The following is a 19,345-nucleotide window of genomic DNA, read 5'->3' on the forward strand; positions in this document are numbered from 1 at the left end:
ACAATATGACCCTTACCAAAAACTGTCAAAACGTTTTGGTTTTAATCTCAGTCTATCTGATGTTATATGGTTATTAACAGATAGCTAAGACCGTTTTTTTCTGTGAGATATATCCATTATTGTTATTAGAAACATACATTTTTGAGTATTCAGGAGTTAGAGAAGTTCGACATCGAAGATAACCTGCAATGTACCATGTAGTTTTCAGATCAGAAAGTGCATACTCTTATTATGTTATTAGAAACTTTATATTTGCCATACATTCAATTCTAGCCATTGGCAGTGTAGTTCTATGCTTACCATCATAGCATTGACACCATTTACTATGTACTGTTTGTAACTTGAATAGGAATATGCTTAAGAAGATGGGCAGTATATGCAATCTATTCACTAAGGGCAACTGACCAACTTCCATAACCATAACCTTCAATCCTCATCCACCTATTTTGGTGTCAGACTTTTATGGATCCTCATTCACCAAGCATTCCCATCCCAGGCTTCTAATATTATTCAAGATTTTCCATATCCCTTCCCACCAAGGTTTACTATGCCGGTACTAGAGCCCGTACCGATCGGCTAATAGCACGATTCTGTAAGCCCCATGTCGTTCCATGTCAGGCCTGAACCAATACAATAGAGAGAGCAGGGGAGAGGGAGAACCAGAGAGTAGGAGGGTGGGAGAGAGAGAGGAGCAAGAGAGAGCGGGAAGGCCGGTAGTGGCCGTCGGAGGGCCACAAAGGCCTCGAATGGCCAATTTGTGTCTCTGACCCCCAATGGATCGAGATAGGGACGATGCTCCCGTTTCATTTGTGATTTTTATTTTTTTTTTCAGATTCATAGTGAAGTCAACAATCTTGTCTCGATACAGTCGAGGCCGGGGAGGCAAATCCAGCTATCTGGAGGCCTCCATGGCCCTTTGACAGCCCCCACCGGCCTTCCTGCCCTCTCCCGCTCCTTCCTTTCCTCCCCCCCCCCTTTCTCTATTTTTTTCTCTCTACAAGAGGGCGGAGCTCCGAAAGCCTCGACAACCTCCCCAGACTTTCCTTCTCCTTCTCTCTCCCCTCTCTCTTTTCCTATCTGTCCTTCTCCCTCCCCTCATTCTCACCAATATTTCATTTCGAACATCAGAACTATCCCGATCAACCATCAGTACGGTTCGACAAATCTTGAACTAGGCAATTCAGGACAGTTCGGCGAACCTTGCTTCCCACAATTTCCATCGCACTCTTCTATGCCAAATTTAATTAAAAACATTCAATATATATGAAACGTCCTATTAAACTGCAACCCATTCACCTTCTTATATCTTGCTAACATACTAATGCTTTTGAGAATTGTCATCTAGATCCTAATTCCTAATTATTATGCTAATCATACCATGGATTGCGATTAAGCATCTCATGACAACATGAAGTATTGGATGATAAGAATTGTTCCAATTTAATATCACCCAACCTTTCTACCCAAAGTTTGTAATGGTGCTTTAAAAAAAATATTCCCAACTTTTATAATTGGGGTGACAAACTACATGATAGAAAGGACTAATCAATCATGTGAATCATTAGATAATTTTCATTCATCAGAACATTATATCACAGTAAAGGCTAATAAGAAATGAATTATATTTCATACTGCATTGTACATGATGAAGTGGGTTCCCAACTTTACATTTATAAGGGTCTTGGACCGTTGGTGATTGGTATAGCATAGCATCTCCTAGAATTTGTTAAGCAAACTCCAATACATAGTGGGACACTGCTTAACAGTAAACCCAAAAATAGCATCAGCCCTCCATTATTCCAAACATGTCCATTCACCACATCTTTTCTCTCAGTTGGTGAGGGGGCTTCCACTCATCTTACCCCATTGTCCTGCAATTTCACTTCTAAGTGGATAAACCTTACAATCTGAACTGTAATAAGATTTTGATCGATAATGTGGTTTGACACAAACAGATTTTCCATGATCCACTAAAGCTAAATAGCATCAGCCCTCCATTAAATAAGAGCCTACAATTTGCACCACCACAACCACCCTCACAAAAAAGAGGAAAAGAAAAAATAAATTGAAAAACAGAAGGCTTCTAACACCCTTAGAGACTAATATTCAGGGGCAGTTCACCATCTCACTGTGCCCAATCTTAGATTTTATTGTACAATCAAATATGTGCATCAATGGGTGCAACTATGTACAATCAAATATGCATCTGTGTCTCAACATTACCTACTGAGCATGCCAGCTTACCATGGTGGTAAAAACTCAGTGATTTCTACCAGACTTGAGTTCTAGTCCCCCCTCCACCATGGTTTGGGGGTTAGAGGTATTTAAGGGTGAGCTATCCCTCATTTGTATCCTATTGCACATGGGTCTCTTCTATCACAAAGACAAAAGGCTGAAGGTGGGGTTGTGGTGTGGGTTGGTGCGGTAAGACTTAAGAGAGTTCAGTAAGAATACTTACTGGTGATCTTTTCCTTTATCCTAAATGCTAAAAAGCAATAATGGTGAAGTATGTGAGCTACTATTAATGTTCTTGAAGAAGAAGCCTAAAATGGAGTGACGAAGTGCTTAAAGGTGGTTAATCTAAAAGAACAACCTCAGTATAAGAGCTAATGGCAAAATGTTGCTTCTCAAGGTTACTTTTACTAGAATGACTCAAAGTGAATAGTAGGATAGCAAACTACAATTACAATCTGTAAGCATTCATTACACCATAAATTCAAACTGACCTCCAGGCAAGAGTAGCCTAGAGGAGATAGTGTACTGATTCTACTGAAAGTAATAAATGATTCAAAAGACACTGCATATTGGAACAGGGAGTCAGCATATAATAGTAAATAGTTATAAATGCTTAACCTTATGCATAAAAAAACAATCTTAAGCCAAAATAAATTATACACAGAGCTATGAAAAACTATGCAGCAACATGAATAGAGGCCCAAAATTACGTGCTAATTCAAAAAAGCAGCATCCATTACATGAAGAAAGTTAAGCATGAGAGAACCAACTATAAAACTGGCAGAATAATGATGGATATAAGAAACTCAACCCAAAAAAGGCCAAGAGAAATCATTACAAGCTGATTTCTAGTGCCTAAAACAGAGGATGATTGCGGAAAAGGAGAGAATGCTTTTGGACACTTTAAAACATGATCCTTAGCAGTAATTTGCAGAGCCCAAAAAAATGTTGATATTATAAGGATAAAATAACTAAATAAATAACCTGCTAATGAAATGCAATAAAGAATATAGAGCATCACAAAAAGAACTCCTATATGATCAAACATAACATGATGAGTGCTCATAGCAAACGCAACTTAATACCTACTGGCATAGAATGAAGAAAAGAATTCCACTCGAATTTATCAGGAAAAAATAAAGTTATCAAGCATATATCACATTGCGATGCTAAAAAGGACTGCTAGCCTTGATTACATCTCTTTTTTCCCCTTATATGGAACATTTAGGTTGAAACAGATAAAGTGCAACGATGTGTCATATTCACATCTCACAAGAATAAATCTATAATGAAATAAATTTTAAGGGCTATCCACTGTCACCATTGTAAACTCATGACCCATGGGTGGTTTCTAATACATACACTGGAGAAAGTCTTGAAGAATTGTTTGAGATTCTACTTAAGCAGTTTTCTTTGGCCAAAAAAAGGTGAATGACAGCCAGCAAGCACTATACTAAAAAAAATTATGTTGGCTCATGCAGCATGTGCTGCTCTGGGCAAAAACATCCATTGCTTTTGTCACTTGATGTCATAGATTTACAATTTGGCCATATATGTGATTGGGGTTAAAGCTTTCCTTTCCGCTTTTTCTAGAGTCTAGATATTTTTCAAGTCCAGGAATTCTTGGTCCTTGGTTGCATAAGATTTAGCTGCAAAACCATCAAAGAAGGGAATGCATTAGTCTTATTAAGTTTAATGGAAGGCTGTATCCTGCAAAAGTTGACAGTGAAATTCAACACCAATTTGCAGACAAGAAATGTCATGTCTAGATAAGTGGATCAGTTGTGAGAAGTCTCAAACTAATGCTGCATATCAGGATCCATGAAGCTTAGCAAATGCACATGGGTAAGGATTTTGATTAAATGGTAAGAGAGGCACATGGAACAAGTGCATGAAGGAAGGACAACTAGGTTAAGAAAGTAGAGGACCCAATGATACTAGAGTTAATAATAGAGACAATTCAATACTTACTGAGTAGCATGATTGATGTTGGGCATCAACAGCCTCTATGTATGGGGCCATTTCCCACCCTATAGCACAAAAATCAAAACAAACAGAAACATAAAATCATGGCTTCTAGAATGAAAAAAAATCCATAAAATCAAGCAATAATAACATGCACAAAACTTGAAATAATATGTAAGAAATAAAAACTTGTAAAGAGAAAATCATCTGCTATGTGTCCAAATTTCACTTTCTACAAAAGATGGTTGTGGGTGTGGATTCTTCCAAGAAAAATAATCACCCAAATATGAATTTCTTGAACATGTGAGAGTGTGTTAAGTTAAAACCAATCATCTCGAGTGTACAGTGTATGAATTCTTCTAAGAAAAATAAATCAACTAAATCCAATACCCTTGTTCTACATTGTTCTCATGGAACTGTTTTCACACTTTCAGAAGAAAGTTCATAACCCCAAACTAAGTCAAAACATTAAAGATGGTCATTAGAGTGATTATGGTAGCGACCATCAAGGCATAATGCATTTTTTGAAGGTGAAAAACATGACACACAGAAGTTCTGGGTAAATGGAAACTGGAACCCAACAACGGAGGAGAAGATCCAAATTACAGAAAGGATGAGTTTAGCCAACACTGAACAATGACAGAAGGTAATTAATCAGCCAATGTGGGCAGGTATCCACCTAGTAGGATTTGCGTTTATTCAATAGTATTCACATATATGAATATTTGCATCGTTCCAGGTATCTAGAAGGGAATACAAATGGTCAAAGACAAAAAGCAAGTTCAACCATTTAGCCATGTTAGATGGACTTGAGTTCGTGTATCGGGCAAAGGTGTGTGTCTAAGCATCTGATTTTGTTAATGGTTAAGAATTTCTTCTTAAGGAGCTGTGTCCGAGTTTATACCAATCCCCATGTTTAAGTGTTGGGTATGGGTACTCTACACTTAATCAAAGGGCCTGGCTATAACATAGGTACTCAGACAGAAGACAAAGCTTTTCTCAAGATAATGTCCATATAAAGAAATTCAGCCTATCAATGGCCAAGGCTTATATATTCCATGTATGCAATACACCAAATAAGTCTTAAGAATGAAGGTCCAATTTTGCATGGAGAAACAGCAAAAGAAATCCAATAAGTTCTTGCTATGCACAGTCAGCAAAGCCAACAAGCAGAATCAGTAGAAACAAGGACAGAACATAATTTACACAGGACCACATTCTCTCAAACTAGAGGCTTCACTCAGCAAGGACATGCTGCACACAATTTACAGAATGTGAATAAATTCTGTACTATATTTGTGGCAACTTGTTGCAATACAGTACAGGCCAAAAGCTGACAAAGAAGAAAAATTGCTGATATTACAGAACCATTGATATTTGTAACTTGAGCTGGCCTACAAAGCATGATCGACTTTATGCACGTAATACATCTAGATAAAAGAACTGTGTACAAGTTTCAAGCAGTACTTCCAAAAGCACCCCTGGGGAAGTCTTCTCTTTTTTGGTTACAACTTCATGTTTGTATTTTTAAAATATATGACTGCTCTTGTCTACCATAATCTTAATATCTTTTTATCTTATTGTTTCAGTCTTTTTGAAGGCCTAATCAGAATAATAGTCCACAGATATATCTGCAACTTCAACCAGAATTTCCAGCACTCCTGCAAACTAACAAAGAACACGACGAAATTATGTATATTGACATTACAGGTATATGAATCAAACTACTGCTTTTCAGACCAGTACTTCATCAAACAAAACACCAATTGTCAAATTATTAATTTTAACATTTATCTTACAAATATGAGGGTTGCTAAAGACAGCAAAAGCTCCCTCAATTACAAATCTAGAAAAAGCTTGTGAATTGGAGATTTACAAGGCATGTTGAAACAAACAAAGAATAAAATTACTAATAATTTTTTGACATCACTAATAATAAGTTAGTCATCAACAATTTGTTCATAATATTAGTAACTAAATTCAACTACATGTAATTATGTATCATAAATATTGAATACAAAATAGTATAAACAGCTGATTGCTAAATAATAAAAACCACAAAAATATATACAAATAAAGCAGAAAAACTTAAAATGAAAAATAAAATAGTATAGATGTTAACGCCAAAACAGGATAGTCAAGGCTAAATATGAAAAATCAATAAGCAAAAAATAAAATAAAATAAACTATTGAAAATAAACTAAACTAAAGAATCAACACAAATTGTAAAATAGAAAAGCAAATTGAAATAGAAACAAAATATAACAAAGAAATAAACAATTGAATATGTACATATGCATAAATTAAATTAAAATATACAAATAAATAAATGAGGAGATATAAAACCATGTGAAATAAAAATGCATGTGGAAAAATGAAAAATACGTTCACTATTTTCAAAGAAAATAGAAAAATGATAAAACTAAAAAAAAAATTAAGAAAACATGAAAATTGAACAAGTATAACAATCCTTTTTCAGAAAACCCTTGGTTTCATAATTACAGGTACAATTTCTTTTAGTAATGGTTTATTTTTCTAGTTATTACCACACTGGTGGCATCGAAAACAATGATAATAAAGGACACTGGCTACAAGAGGTGAGAGTTAAGACAGATGACCAAAAAAGAAAGAACTGAAGTAGTAAGGTGGAGTGAAGAGGAAGTAGTAGTAGGAAATAATGCTTGTTTTGCATGTTTGCATGTATAGAGAGAGAGGGGGGGGGTTTTGGGGGGGCAATAATTGGAAAGGTGCATAGGTTAACAGAGGGGTCCATGGATACCTTGGGATGCAAATGGCAATAATAGTAGAGTTTGTGTTGGGGTGTGTACATACATAAACAACGGGGAAGAGAAAAGGCAATAACTGGAAAGGTGGATTAGGGCAATTCGTATGGATTCTTGGGAGGTGAGGGTGGAGAATGCATGGAACAAGGCGCAAAGAAGATGTTCCATACAAGGAATTGCATTAGAGGGTGACAAACTAACAATTATAAAGATTTGCAAACAACACCAATATAAAATATATTACGTAACAAAGTAAGAAAAACAAATAGATTGTGTGGGGGAAAAACGACTGAAAGAACCTACCAAAATTCAACGCACTCTTTTCTTAATATAGTATAGCTACAGATGAACAATGCTGAAAAAGAACTTGATCAACAACACTCAGAAACAACTAAAAGAAGAAGAAGATTGTAGAGGCATGTGATTATACTCCTTGCTCAAGTCAGGGCTATATTCAATCCACATGTTCATTCTCAGCAATAGTTTTTTTTTTTCAAAAGGAAGTTAATAAGAATATAAGCACGCAACATTTCGAATTCAATGTGGAACCATGAAATTCAGTAGCATGTTTCAACATTCATGATCACAGGCAACCCTAAATTGCCTCAAAGAAAATTTCAATGCATGGTAGGTGAATAAGACAGTAAGCAAATAAAAACTGGTTATCACATGGGATAAACCACAAAAGAAAAAAAGAAAAAAGACATGGGAGAGAAAAGGAACAGCTATTAGCTTATAGAATAAGAGAAACTAAATCACACAGACCAATGATGCTTACACATTAAGATAACATTTTTGAACAGTGATTCAATGAATTGATACAAATCCTTTCATTTTAAAGGTAGAAAAACCTACTTGACAGTTCATCATCACGATTTATCCTACTAAGATGTAGGCACTGTGCTAGTACAACAGCTTGTTGGATTGCTGTTAATGCAGTATCCTTGCTAATTTTAATAAAATCTCCATTACCACCATCAACGGTGTTCGCATTCTCACTTTCCATCAATCTTGGTGCCATTAATATATCGCAACAATCATAATGCCCACTATGATTTGAATCCTTTTTATTTTCACAAGCATTACTATCGCTCTGGGCTTGAGATAACTCTGTTGCACTTCCACCACCATGAATTTGCTGATCAGTGTTTGCAACAAGAACCAATTGAGGCTTCGCATCAACCTAGATCAAACTATGGATTAGTTTCCTTATGAAGATGCTAGACTGCAACATGAGAACTGATATTTCAAATAAAATGAACCTGGTGTATTGTCCTGAATCCAAGAGCCCCTGTAACAGAAAGATGCAGTCCGCTTGCTTCTTCAGCACATCTCAGATGCACCCTATAAAGAAGGGCTATCTTTACAAATGAAAAGAAATAACATGGAGTACATAGAAGATATCTCCCAACAAAAAATAACATAACATCTAAATTGATACACAGAACAATCACATGCATCAAATGCTTCAATGTGGGAAGTGATATGTTACAATCTTATAGAATGTAAATACCGCAACAAGTATTGCACAGCTCATGTTGCTTGTTCATAATTTCACCTTCAACAAGAGGTGGTCGGAAAGGGGGAAGAACGTACTGATATTCTTGTCTCAAGAAAATTTAGCAAGAGAATGTAGATAAAATTATTCTGGGGCATATAAGCAATGTTGGCTTTCAGATAATCATGCATGCAAGAAGCAAGATACCAAGGCACATCTCGAGTTTCCTTTTATAACAAAGATATGTCTATTAGCCTTATACACAAGTTTCTACCAGGTCTGAAAGGCAAAAAATGGGACAAGGAAACAGAGGGCATCTGTTCATAAATGCCATCAATCACTAGCATTCCAATTGTCCCATCTATGTATCTTTTTGTAAGTGTCATCCATCTTTAAGTCGGTTTTACGAATATTCAGACCAATTCTTAGATGGAGATATCTTGACTTAAATATCATGATCATAGCTGACCCTTGCAATGGGAGAGAGATTAAATAATTATGGTGAGGGTGTTTTTGTACAAATAGAAGATGACATTATCAACAAAGCAAGTTTTTACATATCCTTTCTCACAACATCCAATTAAGCTTTAATGGCCCCAAAGACCCTAGAAAATTAGAAGGCAGGTTATACTTATTATCTATGCTTGACGAGGGGGAAAGAAACTAGTCAGTTTTGATTGAAACTATGAATTGGTTTCAGCACGTTCCAACAGAAACCTATTTGTTTAAACCAAAACAGATTTGTTTCGGCTGATACATGTCAAAGACAGCCAAACCTCAAAACCACTTGCCCATTTTCCTTTTCACTCTGCCTAAGTTCTTGTATTTAACTGTCCATCTAGGAGCATCCTGAGTGCCTAGACACTAGGCACCTTTATGAAATGTCAGGTTCACCCTCCACATTTTAAAACACTGTCCATAGCCACAAAAAATGTCCAACAAAGATTAGGGAAGCAAATGGCTGAAACCTAAGGCAAGGTTATGTTAACTTGATTAAAGTACGGATGATTTTGCCGATCCAGTAAAAGAAGAGTTGATGATGTCAAAATGGTCAATAAGAAGAAGAACAAAGGGATGCCATATAAGGATTGAGAAGTCAAAAATAGTAAGTCATCATGAACACCCAAAATGAGAATTGGACCTAGACGTGGCAATTTTGCAGAAGGCAAACTACATGTAGACACTAGAATGTCAAATGAAATTCATGTGGTAATTGTCTGACTTGTTAGTTTTGGCTGGTCTCAAATGCACAACAGGACAGACACTTTCAAGTTTCCACATGCTCTAACCCATGGACATGCAAGTGACAAACAGATGAATGTACTCAACACAATAACATACCAGCAATTTAAGTTTTCAGGAGAGGTCCAGTATGGTTCTGCTGTGTTTTGATGCCAATAAACTTCAGAAGAAGCTATCTGATAGGCAATATGTTTCAAATGACTCACTTCCTGAATTCCTATTGTGACCATTTATTCCTCTGTCTAGCATTGTTTCATCTCAATGCCACATATGAAGTAAGAAATCATGGTTGACTTGACCTTCAAAGATAATACTGCCAAATTCTTCGGTGAGCATCCATAAAATTCATAATTTTGTTAAAATTTGAAAAGACTAACTTTTGTTAATCAATATCAAGATGAAATCAAATGGATGGACAAAGGGAAATATAACCTTCATTCAAAACTAACTTTTTTTTTCCCTGGAAGATTACTAAAGAAGGATAAACTGGTTAAAATGTGTGTTTAATCCAATCACAGGCCAATGTTGTTGTAACAACAGCCCACCAACTTTCCTCCAAAAGAATGCATTGTATAGCAACTGGCACGTCAAGAGGTAATTGTTCTGTTGACCCAAGGCTCTCTGTAGCATTTTTTGTTCCTAAAGAAATTTCTACATGAGATAAATCCTTGAACTTGATGTTAGCTTCATAATTTTGAATCAATCTTCTTGGATTAAAAGAATTTCACGGTTGATAAGAGTAAATAAAGTTCATTAATAATAGATATATAAATTCTGTACTCCATTATGGTTCCCGGGTAAAGATGTTTCTTTTTGTAACATACTCCATCCCTCTGATATCATCATGCATATCAATTAAAAAAAAAAAAAAATCATATTATCATACTCATATTAACTATCAATTAGAAAATATCATACCCATATTTACTACTTCATAACCACCCAAAGTTTGATATTATATATTTTGCAGATGGTAAGATGAAGCAACATACAAACAAATGGTAAATTCCAGCACACACAGAAATAGTTACCTTTTTATTGTGCTTACACATGCATAACCTCTATGAAGAAGTTTTAAACTCAGTAGTAATCAAAAACACATGAATGTGGATGTGGACATGTAAATATTCATTTGGCATACAACTCAGAAAATGATGCCAACAATTTCACCACATCACCCATAGAGATCTAGACTAGAGTAAATTGGAAATGAATTACAGTTATGTGACTTTAAAAAAATAAATTTTATTTGAAATATAAAGGATTTTGCAACTTTCAAAAGAAAAGTCCAACAAAGTCCCATACACTCATGCTCAAAAGTCCTATCGCACAAGATAATGTGCATTACTTTCTACTCTGCTAAAGCAAGCTGAAAATGTATTGAGTTTTATGCATATTCAGCCAATGAAAAATGAGAGAAATCATGGTCACAATATATAGCAACTGTGTCAGAATGATAATCTATTGAACTAGCTGTGCAATGTTCTAAAAAGATTTGATGGTGTACAAGTGTAATAAGCAGTGGAGTACTCACCTCGAGGAGTCAGCTCGGCTATATTTATGATCAATAATTCCTGCTTCTAGTTGAGACATTGACACAATTCTTAAAGCTTCTCCCTCGTATAACATAGAACCCCAATAATTAGTAACTTTTTCTAATTCACCAAATTGAAGCAAGGTGTTATTCTTAAATAGTTGCACTAGGTCATATAGAGAAGATGATAGCTCATCTAGAATCCTCTGCTGAAGGAGGATGAGTCTAGACAACCACCAAGATATACTTCTGCTCCCATTGAGACAAGAATCTTCCCCCTCCATGGACAAATTCTTTATCTGGCTTAACAAAATCTTCGCATAAACAATATACTGCAAAAGAAAAGATTTCACATTTATGCTAGTAAAAAGACAAAAGGATGTGGCCCATAAACAAGGGAAAATGCTACAATAACTCCTTTGAAAGAAATCATTTTAACTCAATAATAATGACATAATCAGCAAGCTTCTGAAGGAAAAAAGGAAAAAAAGATTTTGCATCGTGTCCAAGAGAATTGTCAATATTAATGTATGAATGATACCATAGATGGCGTTTCATTGCATCACACCTTTATTATAAATATTGACATATTTCTAGTAACAACCTTGTGAGAAGTTACTAACCATGTAAATGATTATAAATAAGGAGTAAGATTCTCTCAACAACTAAATACACCTATGCAATTAATATGGAAAACAATACAAAAATATTCTACTTAAGATGACCAATCCCACCTGTCTATAACTCCCTCTTGCACAGAACTAAATCATCTAATTAAGGCAAATGAATAGATAATTTTCATTGTGCACCAAAAAATAGTACAAGGGCATAAAGATAAAAATGAAATCCTCAACATACACCAAGTGATAGTTTTACAGATGATAACTCTCATAAAAGAGAGGTGAGAATCTAGAATTTCATACAATTATACATCAAGCACAAAACTAGGTTGTCTTCTTGTTTAACAAAAGGACCTACAAAAAAGAAGAAAAGGCACTTGGCAAATTGGTTGTAAAAGCACACTTGCACAGAATTGGTATGCAATAAGGTAGCACTTGTAGGTAAAGTAAGCATGGAATAGAACTTTGACAAAATTGGGCACAAAACAAGCACATGCTAGAAACCATCAACAACAGCAACCTAAATATGTACAAAGAAATTGGTGATAGTGGATGAGAACATTTTGGACTTTCAACTTGTGCACAATAAAGAATGTAAAGCAATAAACTCTTTGGTTGGAAATATAGATGAAATATATAGTCAAGTTGTGAGACAATTAAAGCTTTAATATTAATCTAGATTTCTAGTTAATGGCGAAAAATTTATACATAGGTGAAGAGAAAATGAGGCAGAATTTCTGGTCTACTGGTAATGTACAGAGATGATTGACAAAATGGTTTTCTTTTTTTTTTTTTGATATTTTTCCCAGCCAGTGGCCTAGAAACCAGTCCTACTCTATCAGGTAATGCAACAAGAGCAGGCAAGCGAGGGAAACATAAATAAATGACCTCTTCATTTCAGCTGATTCTATTTAGTGCCTTCCATCAATAGATTAGCCCATATATCCATGGTTATCAAATTGTTAATATGGTCCCAGGCAGTTATAGGCCTAGATACTGCCTACATCAACAAGCAAGCACTTAGAGATCATATAACCTAAAAATCCATAAACTTTGCAAACACATTCAGTGACTTTTTTTTCTCCAAAGAACTTGTATGATTATGAATATATGACTAATTTATATAAACCTGTGAAAGAATCAATCTTCCAAAATATTGATAACAGGTATTGCAACTAAGTCTTCAACATATGGGAACCAAAATTTGGGAATCTTTAGTTTAACTACTCAATATTAATTTACATAAGCTCTTTATTAATTGATTTAAAGAGCTCATACTTTCTGATCAACCTAATGTGAAACTTCAACATTTAATGTTACGGTACCACAATATAGAAGGAAAAAGAAGGAAGATAAGACTGAGTTGTAAAGGCCAAGCTATATGCACCTAGTCAGCCTGTATATGAAAACATAGCATAAATTTGAGCAAGCCAATTTCTACCAATCATTCTATATAAGGGTCTCAAATTCAATACCTGTAAGAGTGGAAACTTCCCTTGAACATCAGAACCAACGGAAGATAGCTGATTTCGAGCCCATACATCCCACTCCCCTCCACTGTTATTTGCACCATCCTTCTTTGACCATGGAAACAATAGAGGAAAAGGAGAAAAGCTCCCAATAGGCCTTCAAAACGAAAAAAACCAGGAAAATCCATAAAGACCATAGCTTTATTTAATTCTTATACTTTGATCCAGAAAACAGTTAGCACTGTTCTTTTTCGATCGCAGAAACAATAAACCACGAGCAAAACTCCCCATAAGCCGTGAATAATTTAACAGACAGCCAAGAAGATCGATAAAGAACGCATCTTTAGCTGAAATCTTCATATATTAAACTAGAGACTCGTGGAAAGACTCTATCTTGAGAGTCTAAGATCCCTCACCCGGTCACATTCTGCTGCGTGAAAGCAAGAAGCGATGCAACTCCGACGCACATCAACAGCGCACACCTGCACTCCATGTCAGCGTCGGTGTCCGCATCAAGAACTTGGAGCCAGGCCGCCGAGTTGCCGTTCCGTAGAAACAACTCAACGCTCCTCTCCACCTCGTCGTAGAACCGGGCGGCACAGTCCACGGAGTCCTCGAACTCCCACGAGTCCGCGAATCCGAAGACGAGACGAGTAGCATCCGAAGAGAGCGCGTCCGCGTAGTTTCCCCGTTCGATCGAGTCGAGGAGGCCCTCGACCAGGGGGCGGAGGGGGTCCGGCTGGGGGGCGGGCGGAGGGTGGGAGGACGGGGGAGGGGGAGGGTAGCCGTGAGAGAGAGTGCATCGGAGGAGGCGGAGCTCGACGGCTCGGAGAAAGCCCGGCTGTGAGGAAGCCATGAGCACGCGAGATGCGTGGGAGCAATTGGAGGTTTAGTTAGGGTATTACAAGAACAATGGAGGAGACGGTAACGTTTCGGCTGCTCTTTTTTGGTTCGTTGGGAAAGTTAAAGTCCTGATAATACTCCCACATGGGATATTGGGACGCGCTACTTCAGAGAGTCCATTACCGTACCAATGCGATTTAAAAATTTATTTTATTAATTTAATATATATATATATTAATTTATTTATATAAATAATATAAATTTTATAAAATATTATTTTAAATAATATTTTTAAAAAAAAACGTCATTTGAAATAGCATTTTTTCGATCTCAATCGGTGCCCATTTGAAAATCTATCACGAAAAAAAAAAAAAGCCCTGAAGGGTATTTTTTGAAAAATGTCATTTTGAAAGGTATTTTTTGAAAAATACCATTTTGAACGGTATTTTTCAAAAAATATCATTCAAACCCTCCAAAATGACATTTTTTAATTATATATATATATATATATATATATATATATATATATATATATATATATATATATAACTGCCATCCGAAGATCTTCTCCCTGTGTCGGTAAGCCACCGCGAGCTTCCCGTGCCGGTAAGCCACCACCGCCCCTCTTCTTTCTCTCTCCCTCTTCCCCTCTTCCTCCTCCGGCCGCCTCCTCCCCCCATCCGACAGCCCCCCGGCGTGCCTCCCCCTGCCGGCTGCCCCCCCCGCCCCGATCGACTGCCCCCTCCTCCCCCCATCCGACACCCCCCCGGGCTGCCACCGGTGGCCCCCTCCCTCCCCCCGTCGATGCATCTTCTCCCCGCGCCCCCCCCCTACAACTTCTACCACCTCGCCAACTTCTACCACCCCCTGGCCATCTGCTGGCGGCGGCCGCCCCCCCTCTTTGGCCCTCTACCGGAGGCAGCTGCCTCCTCTTTGGCCCTCTGCCAGTGGCGGCCATCCCCCATTTGACTCTCTGCCGGCGGTGACTAGTCCCCCCCCACCAACACATGGTGGATGCCCTCCCTCATCCCCCACATATGGTGGTTGGCTGCACCACCACCCCCCCACCAACACACACACGGTGGCCGCGCCCCTCCAACCCCCCGACCCGCCTCCGGTGGTGGCTGTCGGGCCCTCTGGCAGCCGCTGCCCTCCCCCCTGCCCAAAACCCCCCGTGGTGGCTGCTCGCGGTGCCCCTCCCCCCCCCCACGGGCCCTCTGCCAGCTGACTACCTATCCGACATGACCCCCCCGACTGGCCCTCTTTTCTCTCTGTCTCTGTCCATCCGACACCCTCTCCCCCACCCACACCGCACCCCCCCTTTTGCTAATATATATTCATTAATTTAAAGTATCTGTTAATGTATTAATATTATTTATTATATTATTAAAAATCGATCAAAATTTAATTTTTTTAAATTTGATTAAAAAATTTAAATATATTACATTGCATAGAATCGTAGACCCGTCTTTTGATTAATGTACATATTTTACGGCATCTGTACATTTATATATTTTTGTACAGATGTGAGAATTATATATATTGATCACTTGACTGTCCAGTTTGAAAATTGCAATTAATTCTATAGGTAATCACAGTAATCAAATGATATTTAGAGGATTCGAGAGAAATTTCGAACAACATTTTTCTTTAGTTCTCCTCACACATCTCCAGTCGTGTGGGGAGAACTAAGAGAAAATACTGTCAAAATTTCTCTCGAATTCTATTGCATATCGTTTGATTACTGTAATTACCTATAGAATTAATATAATTTTTGAATGGGATAGGACCTATCTTTATTTATTAGTTGATTATAGGATACATTTATTATGTAAATAATTTTATTAAAATAATTATTAATATTAAATATTTTGATTTTTAATATTATCAGATTTTTTTTTGAGAAAATGACCATTGCTCGGATTCATTTACTATTGTATTATGATGACACAATAGAAAATGACGAAGATGGCTTGCAGTACAGTCTAAGTTAGATGGTTAGACTATCTTCATCATTATCATGTCAAGAATTATTGGACCATCTATACAGTGACATTCCTATAGATAGAAAAAAATATGAAATCAAATTAAGATGGATATTTCCTAATTTATCGGGACAGTTAATGCAGAGTAAGTATATCTTAGTTCAATTGATGATGATGAAGATGTCTAAGAAATGCTGATATTCTCTTTGAAATTTTCAGAATGTCGATATATTGAATTATATATTGAAAAGAAAGATGTACCATCTACTAAAAATACTATCCAAATAATGATACCGAGATTTGGATACTTTAGTAGGTTTTTAACCCAAGAGGATAATACCTCTGGATCTTCTTCATATTTCGTAAGTTCAATGGTGCAAACTATTAGTGTTGAGGCCACATTTGCAGAACAGCATTCTAATACTGTTAGCCTTAGTTGTTCAATTATTCAAAGTCCTATAGTGACTTCTTCTATACTAGGAGTAGCAGTAAGTGTGGGATACGACACTCAAATGGGGGACGATGATTGGGTCAGCACTGGAATAAATTTTGATAATCAAGATTTTGAATCAGATGAGAATGAGGCTGATGAAGAATGGCTTGATGAGGACAGTAACAATGATGAAGATGAAGATGGTGATGAAGATAATCAGCCCGATATTATAGGAGAACTTAAACTTTGTTAGCATGAAGATGATAATGTACGAGAATCTGAACCTCATTTGCATGAACCGTCATAATTTTTGAGCAACTTAAATTTAGATCAAGATGATGGTGTTAGTGCTGGTCGAAAATTGAACTCTGGCTCTCAGTTTTGAAACTCCTCGATGACTGAATTTTTTATTGGTCTGATGTTTCAGAGTAAAAATGAGCTAAAGAGAGCTGTTGATCTTTATCACATTCGGAAGCATCGGATATATAATGTAGTTCAGTCACATTCAAAGTTGTGGTCTATACGATGTGTATCATCACATACTGAACAAGAATGTAAATGAAGGCTTCGTACTGCAATTTGAAGAAGCATGAATATTTTTAGATCACAAGATACGAGGGTTGTCACACTTGTTTGTTTACGGAATTGAGTCGAGACCACAAACATGTCAGTGGAAGAATGATTGACACACTAGTCCGATATTTGGTTAAAAAAGATCCAGGTGTTAAAGTGGAAGCTATTGTGGCAGCCGTTAATAAGCAATTTCAATATACAGTGTCATACAGGAAAGTATGGTGTGGAAAATAGAAGGTATTAGTTGATATTTATGGAGAATGGGAGCCGTCTTATGCAAAATTATCCTATTATATGGCTGCACTCCAAAATGCAAACTCTGGTACTGTTGTTTCATGGGATTTCTTTGCAACTGAGAATTTCGACGTGCAGATTTTAAATTATATTTTTTGGACTTTCCAACCATCCATTCAGGGTTGGAGGCATTGCTGTCCTGTAATTAGCATCGATGGCACGCACTTGTATGAAAAGTTTAAAGGTAAGATGCTAATTGCAATAGAAGTTGATACAGAAAAATGAGATTTATCCCTTAGCATATGCAATTATTGATGAGGAGATGACTGCTAGTTGGAGTTAGTTTCTTTTTCGACTTAGGATACATGTCGCACAAGATATAAATAAAATATGTCTAATTTCTGACAGACATCCAGGTATATTGAATGTCATTGCAGATGAGTCTATTGGATGGAGTCCGCTACGTACCTATCACCGATACTGCTTAAGACATATCTGCAGTAATTTCAATACTCACTTTAAAAATGCACAGCTTAAAAGAGCAGTATGACAAGCAGGGAGCACTCATCAAGTTTACAAGCTCGATTTTATCATGGGTAGGATCAAGACAGTGAATGTAGAGGCTTGGATTTGGCTGTCTGAGTTGAAACCAGAGAAGTAGATATTAGTACATGATGACAGCATGCGTTATGGTGTTTTAACTACAAATTTGTCGGAGGTTTTTAACAGTGTCTTATGAAGAGCTAGAAAGTGCCAATTACAGCTTATGTTCAAATGATATTCTACTGTCTTGTGAAATATTTTAATATGAGATGTGCCCAAGCTTCAAGATATGTACAAGAGAATCCAAATAGTTTTTTTACTCCTCATGTTGTGATTAAGATTGCAGAAAATCAAGTTAAAGCTAACCAGCATACTGTAACAGTATTCAATATCCAACGAGGCATATATGAAGTGCTTACGAGGAGAGCAAATGTAGGGTTAAGAGGTGGAGAAAATTTTCAAACTGTGACTTTAAATGACAAAAAATATTTTTGTGAAAAGTGGAGCATTTATAGATATCCTTGTTCACACGTTTTAGCTGTGTGCCAAGAAATTGCTGTACATTTTAGTGGATTCATAGATGATGCATACACAGTTGCGGCATACATGAATGCTTGGAGTGGCGTATTTTATCCATTACCACATGAAGACTATTGGATGTCCACACACTTATATACATGTATGTATTCATGATCATCATCATTTAAGACCTAAGCAGAAAGACATGCCAAAGTCAACAAGGCTGCGAAATGAGATGGATGATAGGCAAATAAGAAACAAGAATCATTGTGGCATTTGTAGGGAACAGGATCATGATCGTCGTCGCTGTCCTAGGTTACTTCTACACACATTAACTTCAAATAGTGAAAGATATTAAAGAGTTATGTATTATTTTATATATTTTTAGTTATGTATTATTTTATATATTTTTGATAGTTGAACTGTTGTATAATCTATGTTTCAAATTGTGTATTAGCTTCTTCATTGTTCTATGTATAATTGCAGAGTTATATTTATCATAAAATGAATTAGTATCGTATTTCTCATGCTCTAATACACTTGAGATATATGTTATTGTTTTAAAGTCATTAGTGTGCTATGGCTTATGAGAGATGGCATCCAGGTCCTTAAGATCGCAGTATTCTTATATTGTAGGAGATCCATCGCTCATAGGCCATCATAGATGGCAATGTAAATATTAAATTCTTACTATTTATATTTTTTTAAAGAAAATCTTGTTTGAGAGATACACGTTATCTAATTATTCTATCTTATTGCAGGAGTTTAGATACCTCCGATTACAATGAGCCGATGCTGACATATGGAGGATGGAGGACATCCCAGATAGAGTTTTCGATTATTTATGATATCTGAGGTTTTATGGAGTC

At 36.6% G+C, this 19,345-nt stretch overlaps 1 protein-coding gene across 3 annotated transcripts in view; it reads right to left on the reverse strand.

Annotated features, from left to right (window-relative positions):
* LOC105054072 (uncharacterized) overlaps window positions 1–14,304 on the reverse strand; it is a 30,732-nt gene extending 16,428 nt beyond the window's left edge. The window contains exons 1-6 of one of the 3 annotated variants that reach the window (XM_073245427.1): window positions 13,763–14,302; window positions 13,353–13,503; window positions 11,258–11,589; window positions 8,246–8,327; window positions 7,839–8,166; window positions 4,207–4,265 (exon numbers count right to left, since the gene is read on the reverse strand). In XM_073245427.1, the coding sequence (XP_073101528.1) occupies window positions 4,207–4,265; window positions 7,839–8,166; window positions 8,246–8,327; window positions 11,258–11,589; window positions 13,353–13,503; window positions 13,763–14,202 (1,392 nt within the window). In that variant the 5' untranslated portion in view covers window positions 14,203–14,302. Of the gene's footprint in view, window positions 1–4,206; window positions 4,266–7,838; window positions 8,167–8,245; window positions 8,328–11,257; window positions 11,590–13,352; window positions 13,504–13,762 lie in introns of all 3 variants that reach the window. The other 2 variants (XM_010935469.4, XM_073245429.1) reach the window with 2 other exon arrangements.
* Between the last annotated feature and the right edge of the window lie 5,041 nt (window positions 14,305–19,345).

This window comes from Elaeis guineensis, chromosome 11 (assembly GCF_000442705.2).
Source record: "Elaeis guineensis isolate ETL-2024a chromosome 11, EG11, whole genome shotgun sequence".
Lineage (NCBI taxonomy): Eukaryota > Viridiplantae > Streptophyta > Magnoliopsida > Arecales > Arecaceae > Elaeis > Elaeis guineensis.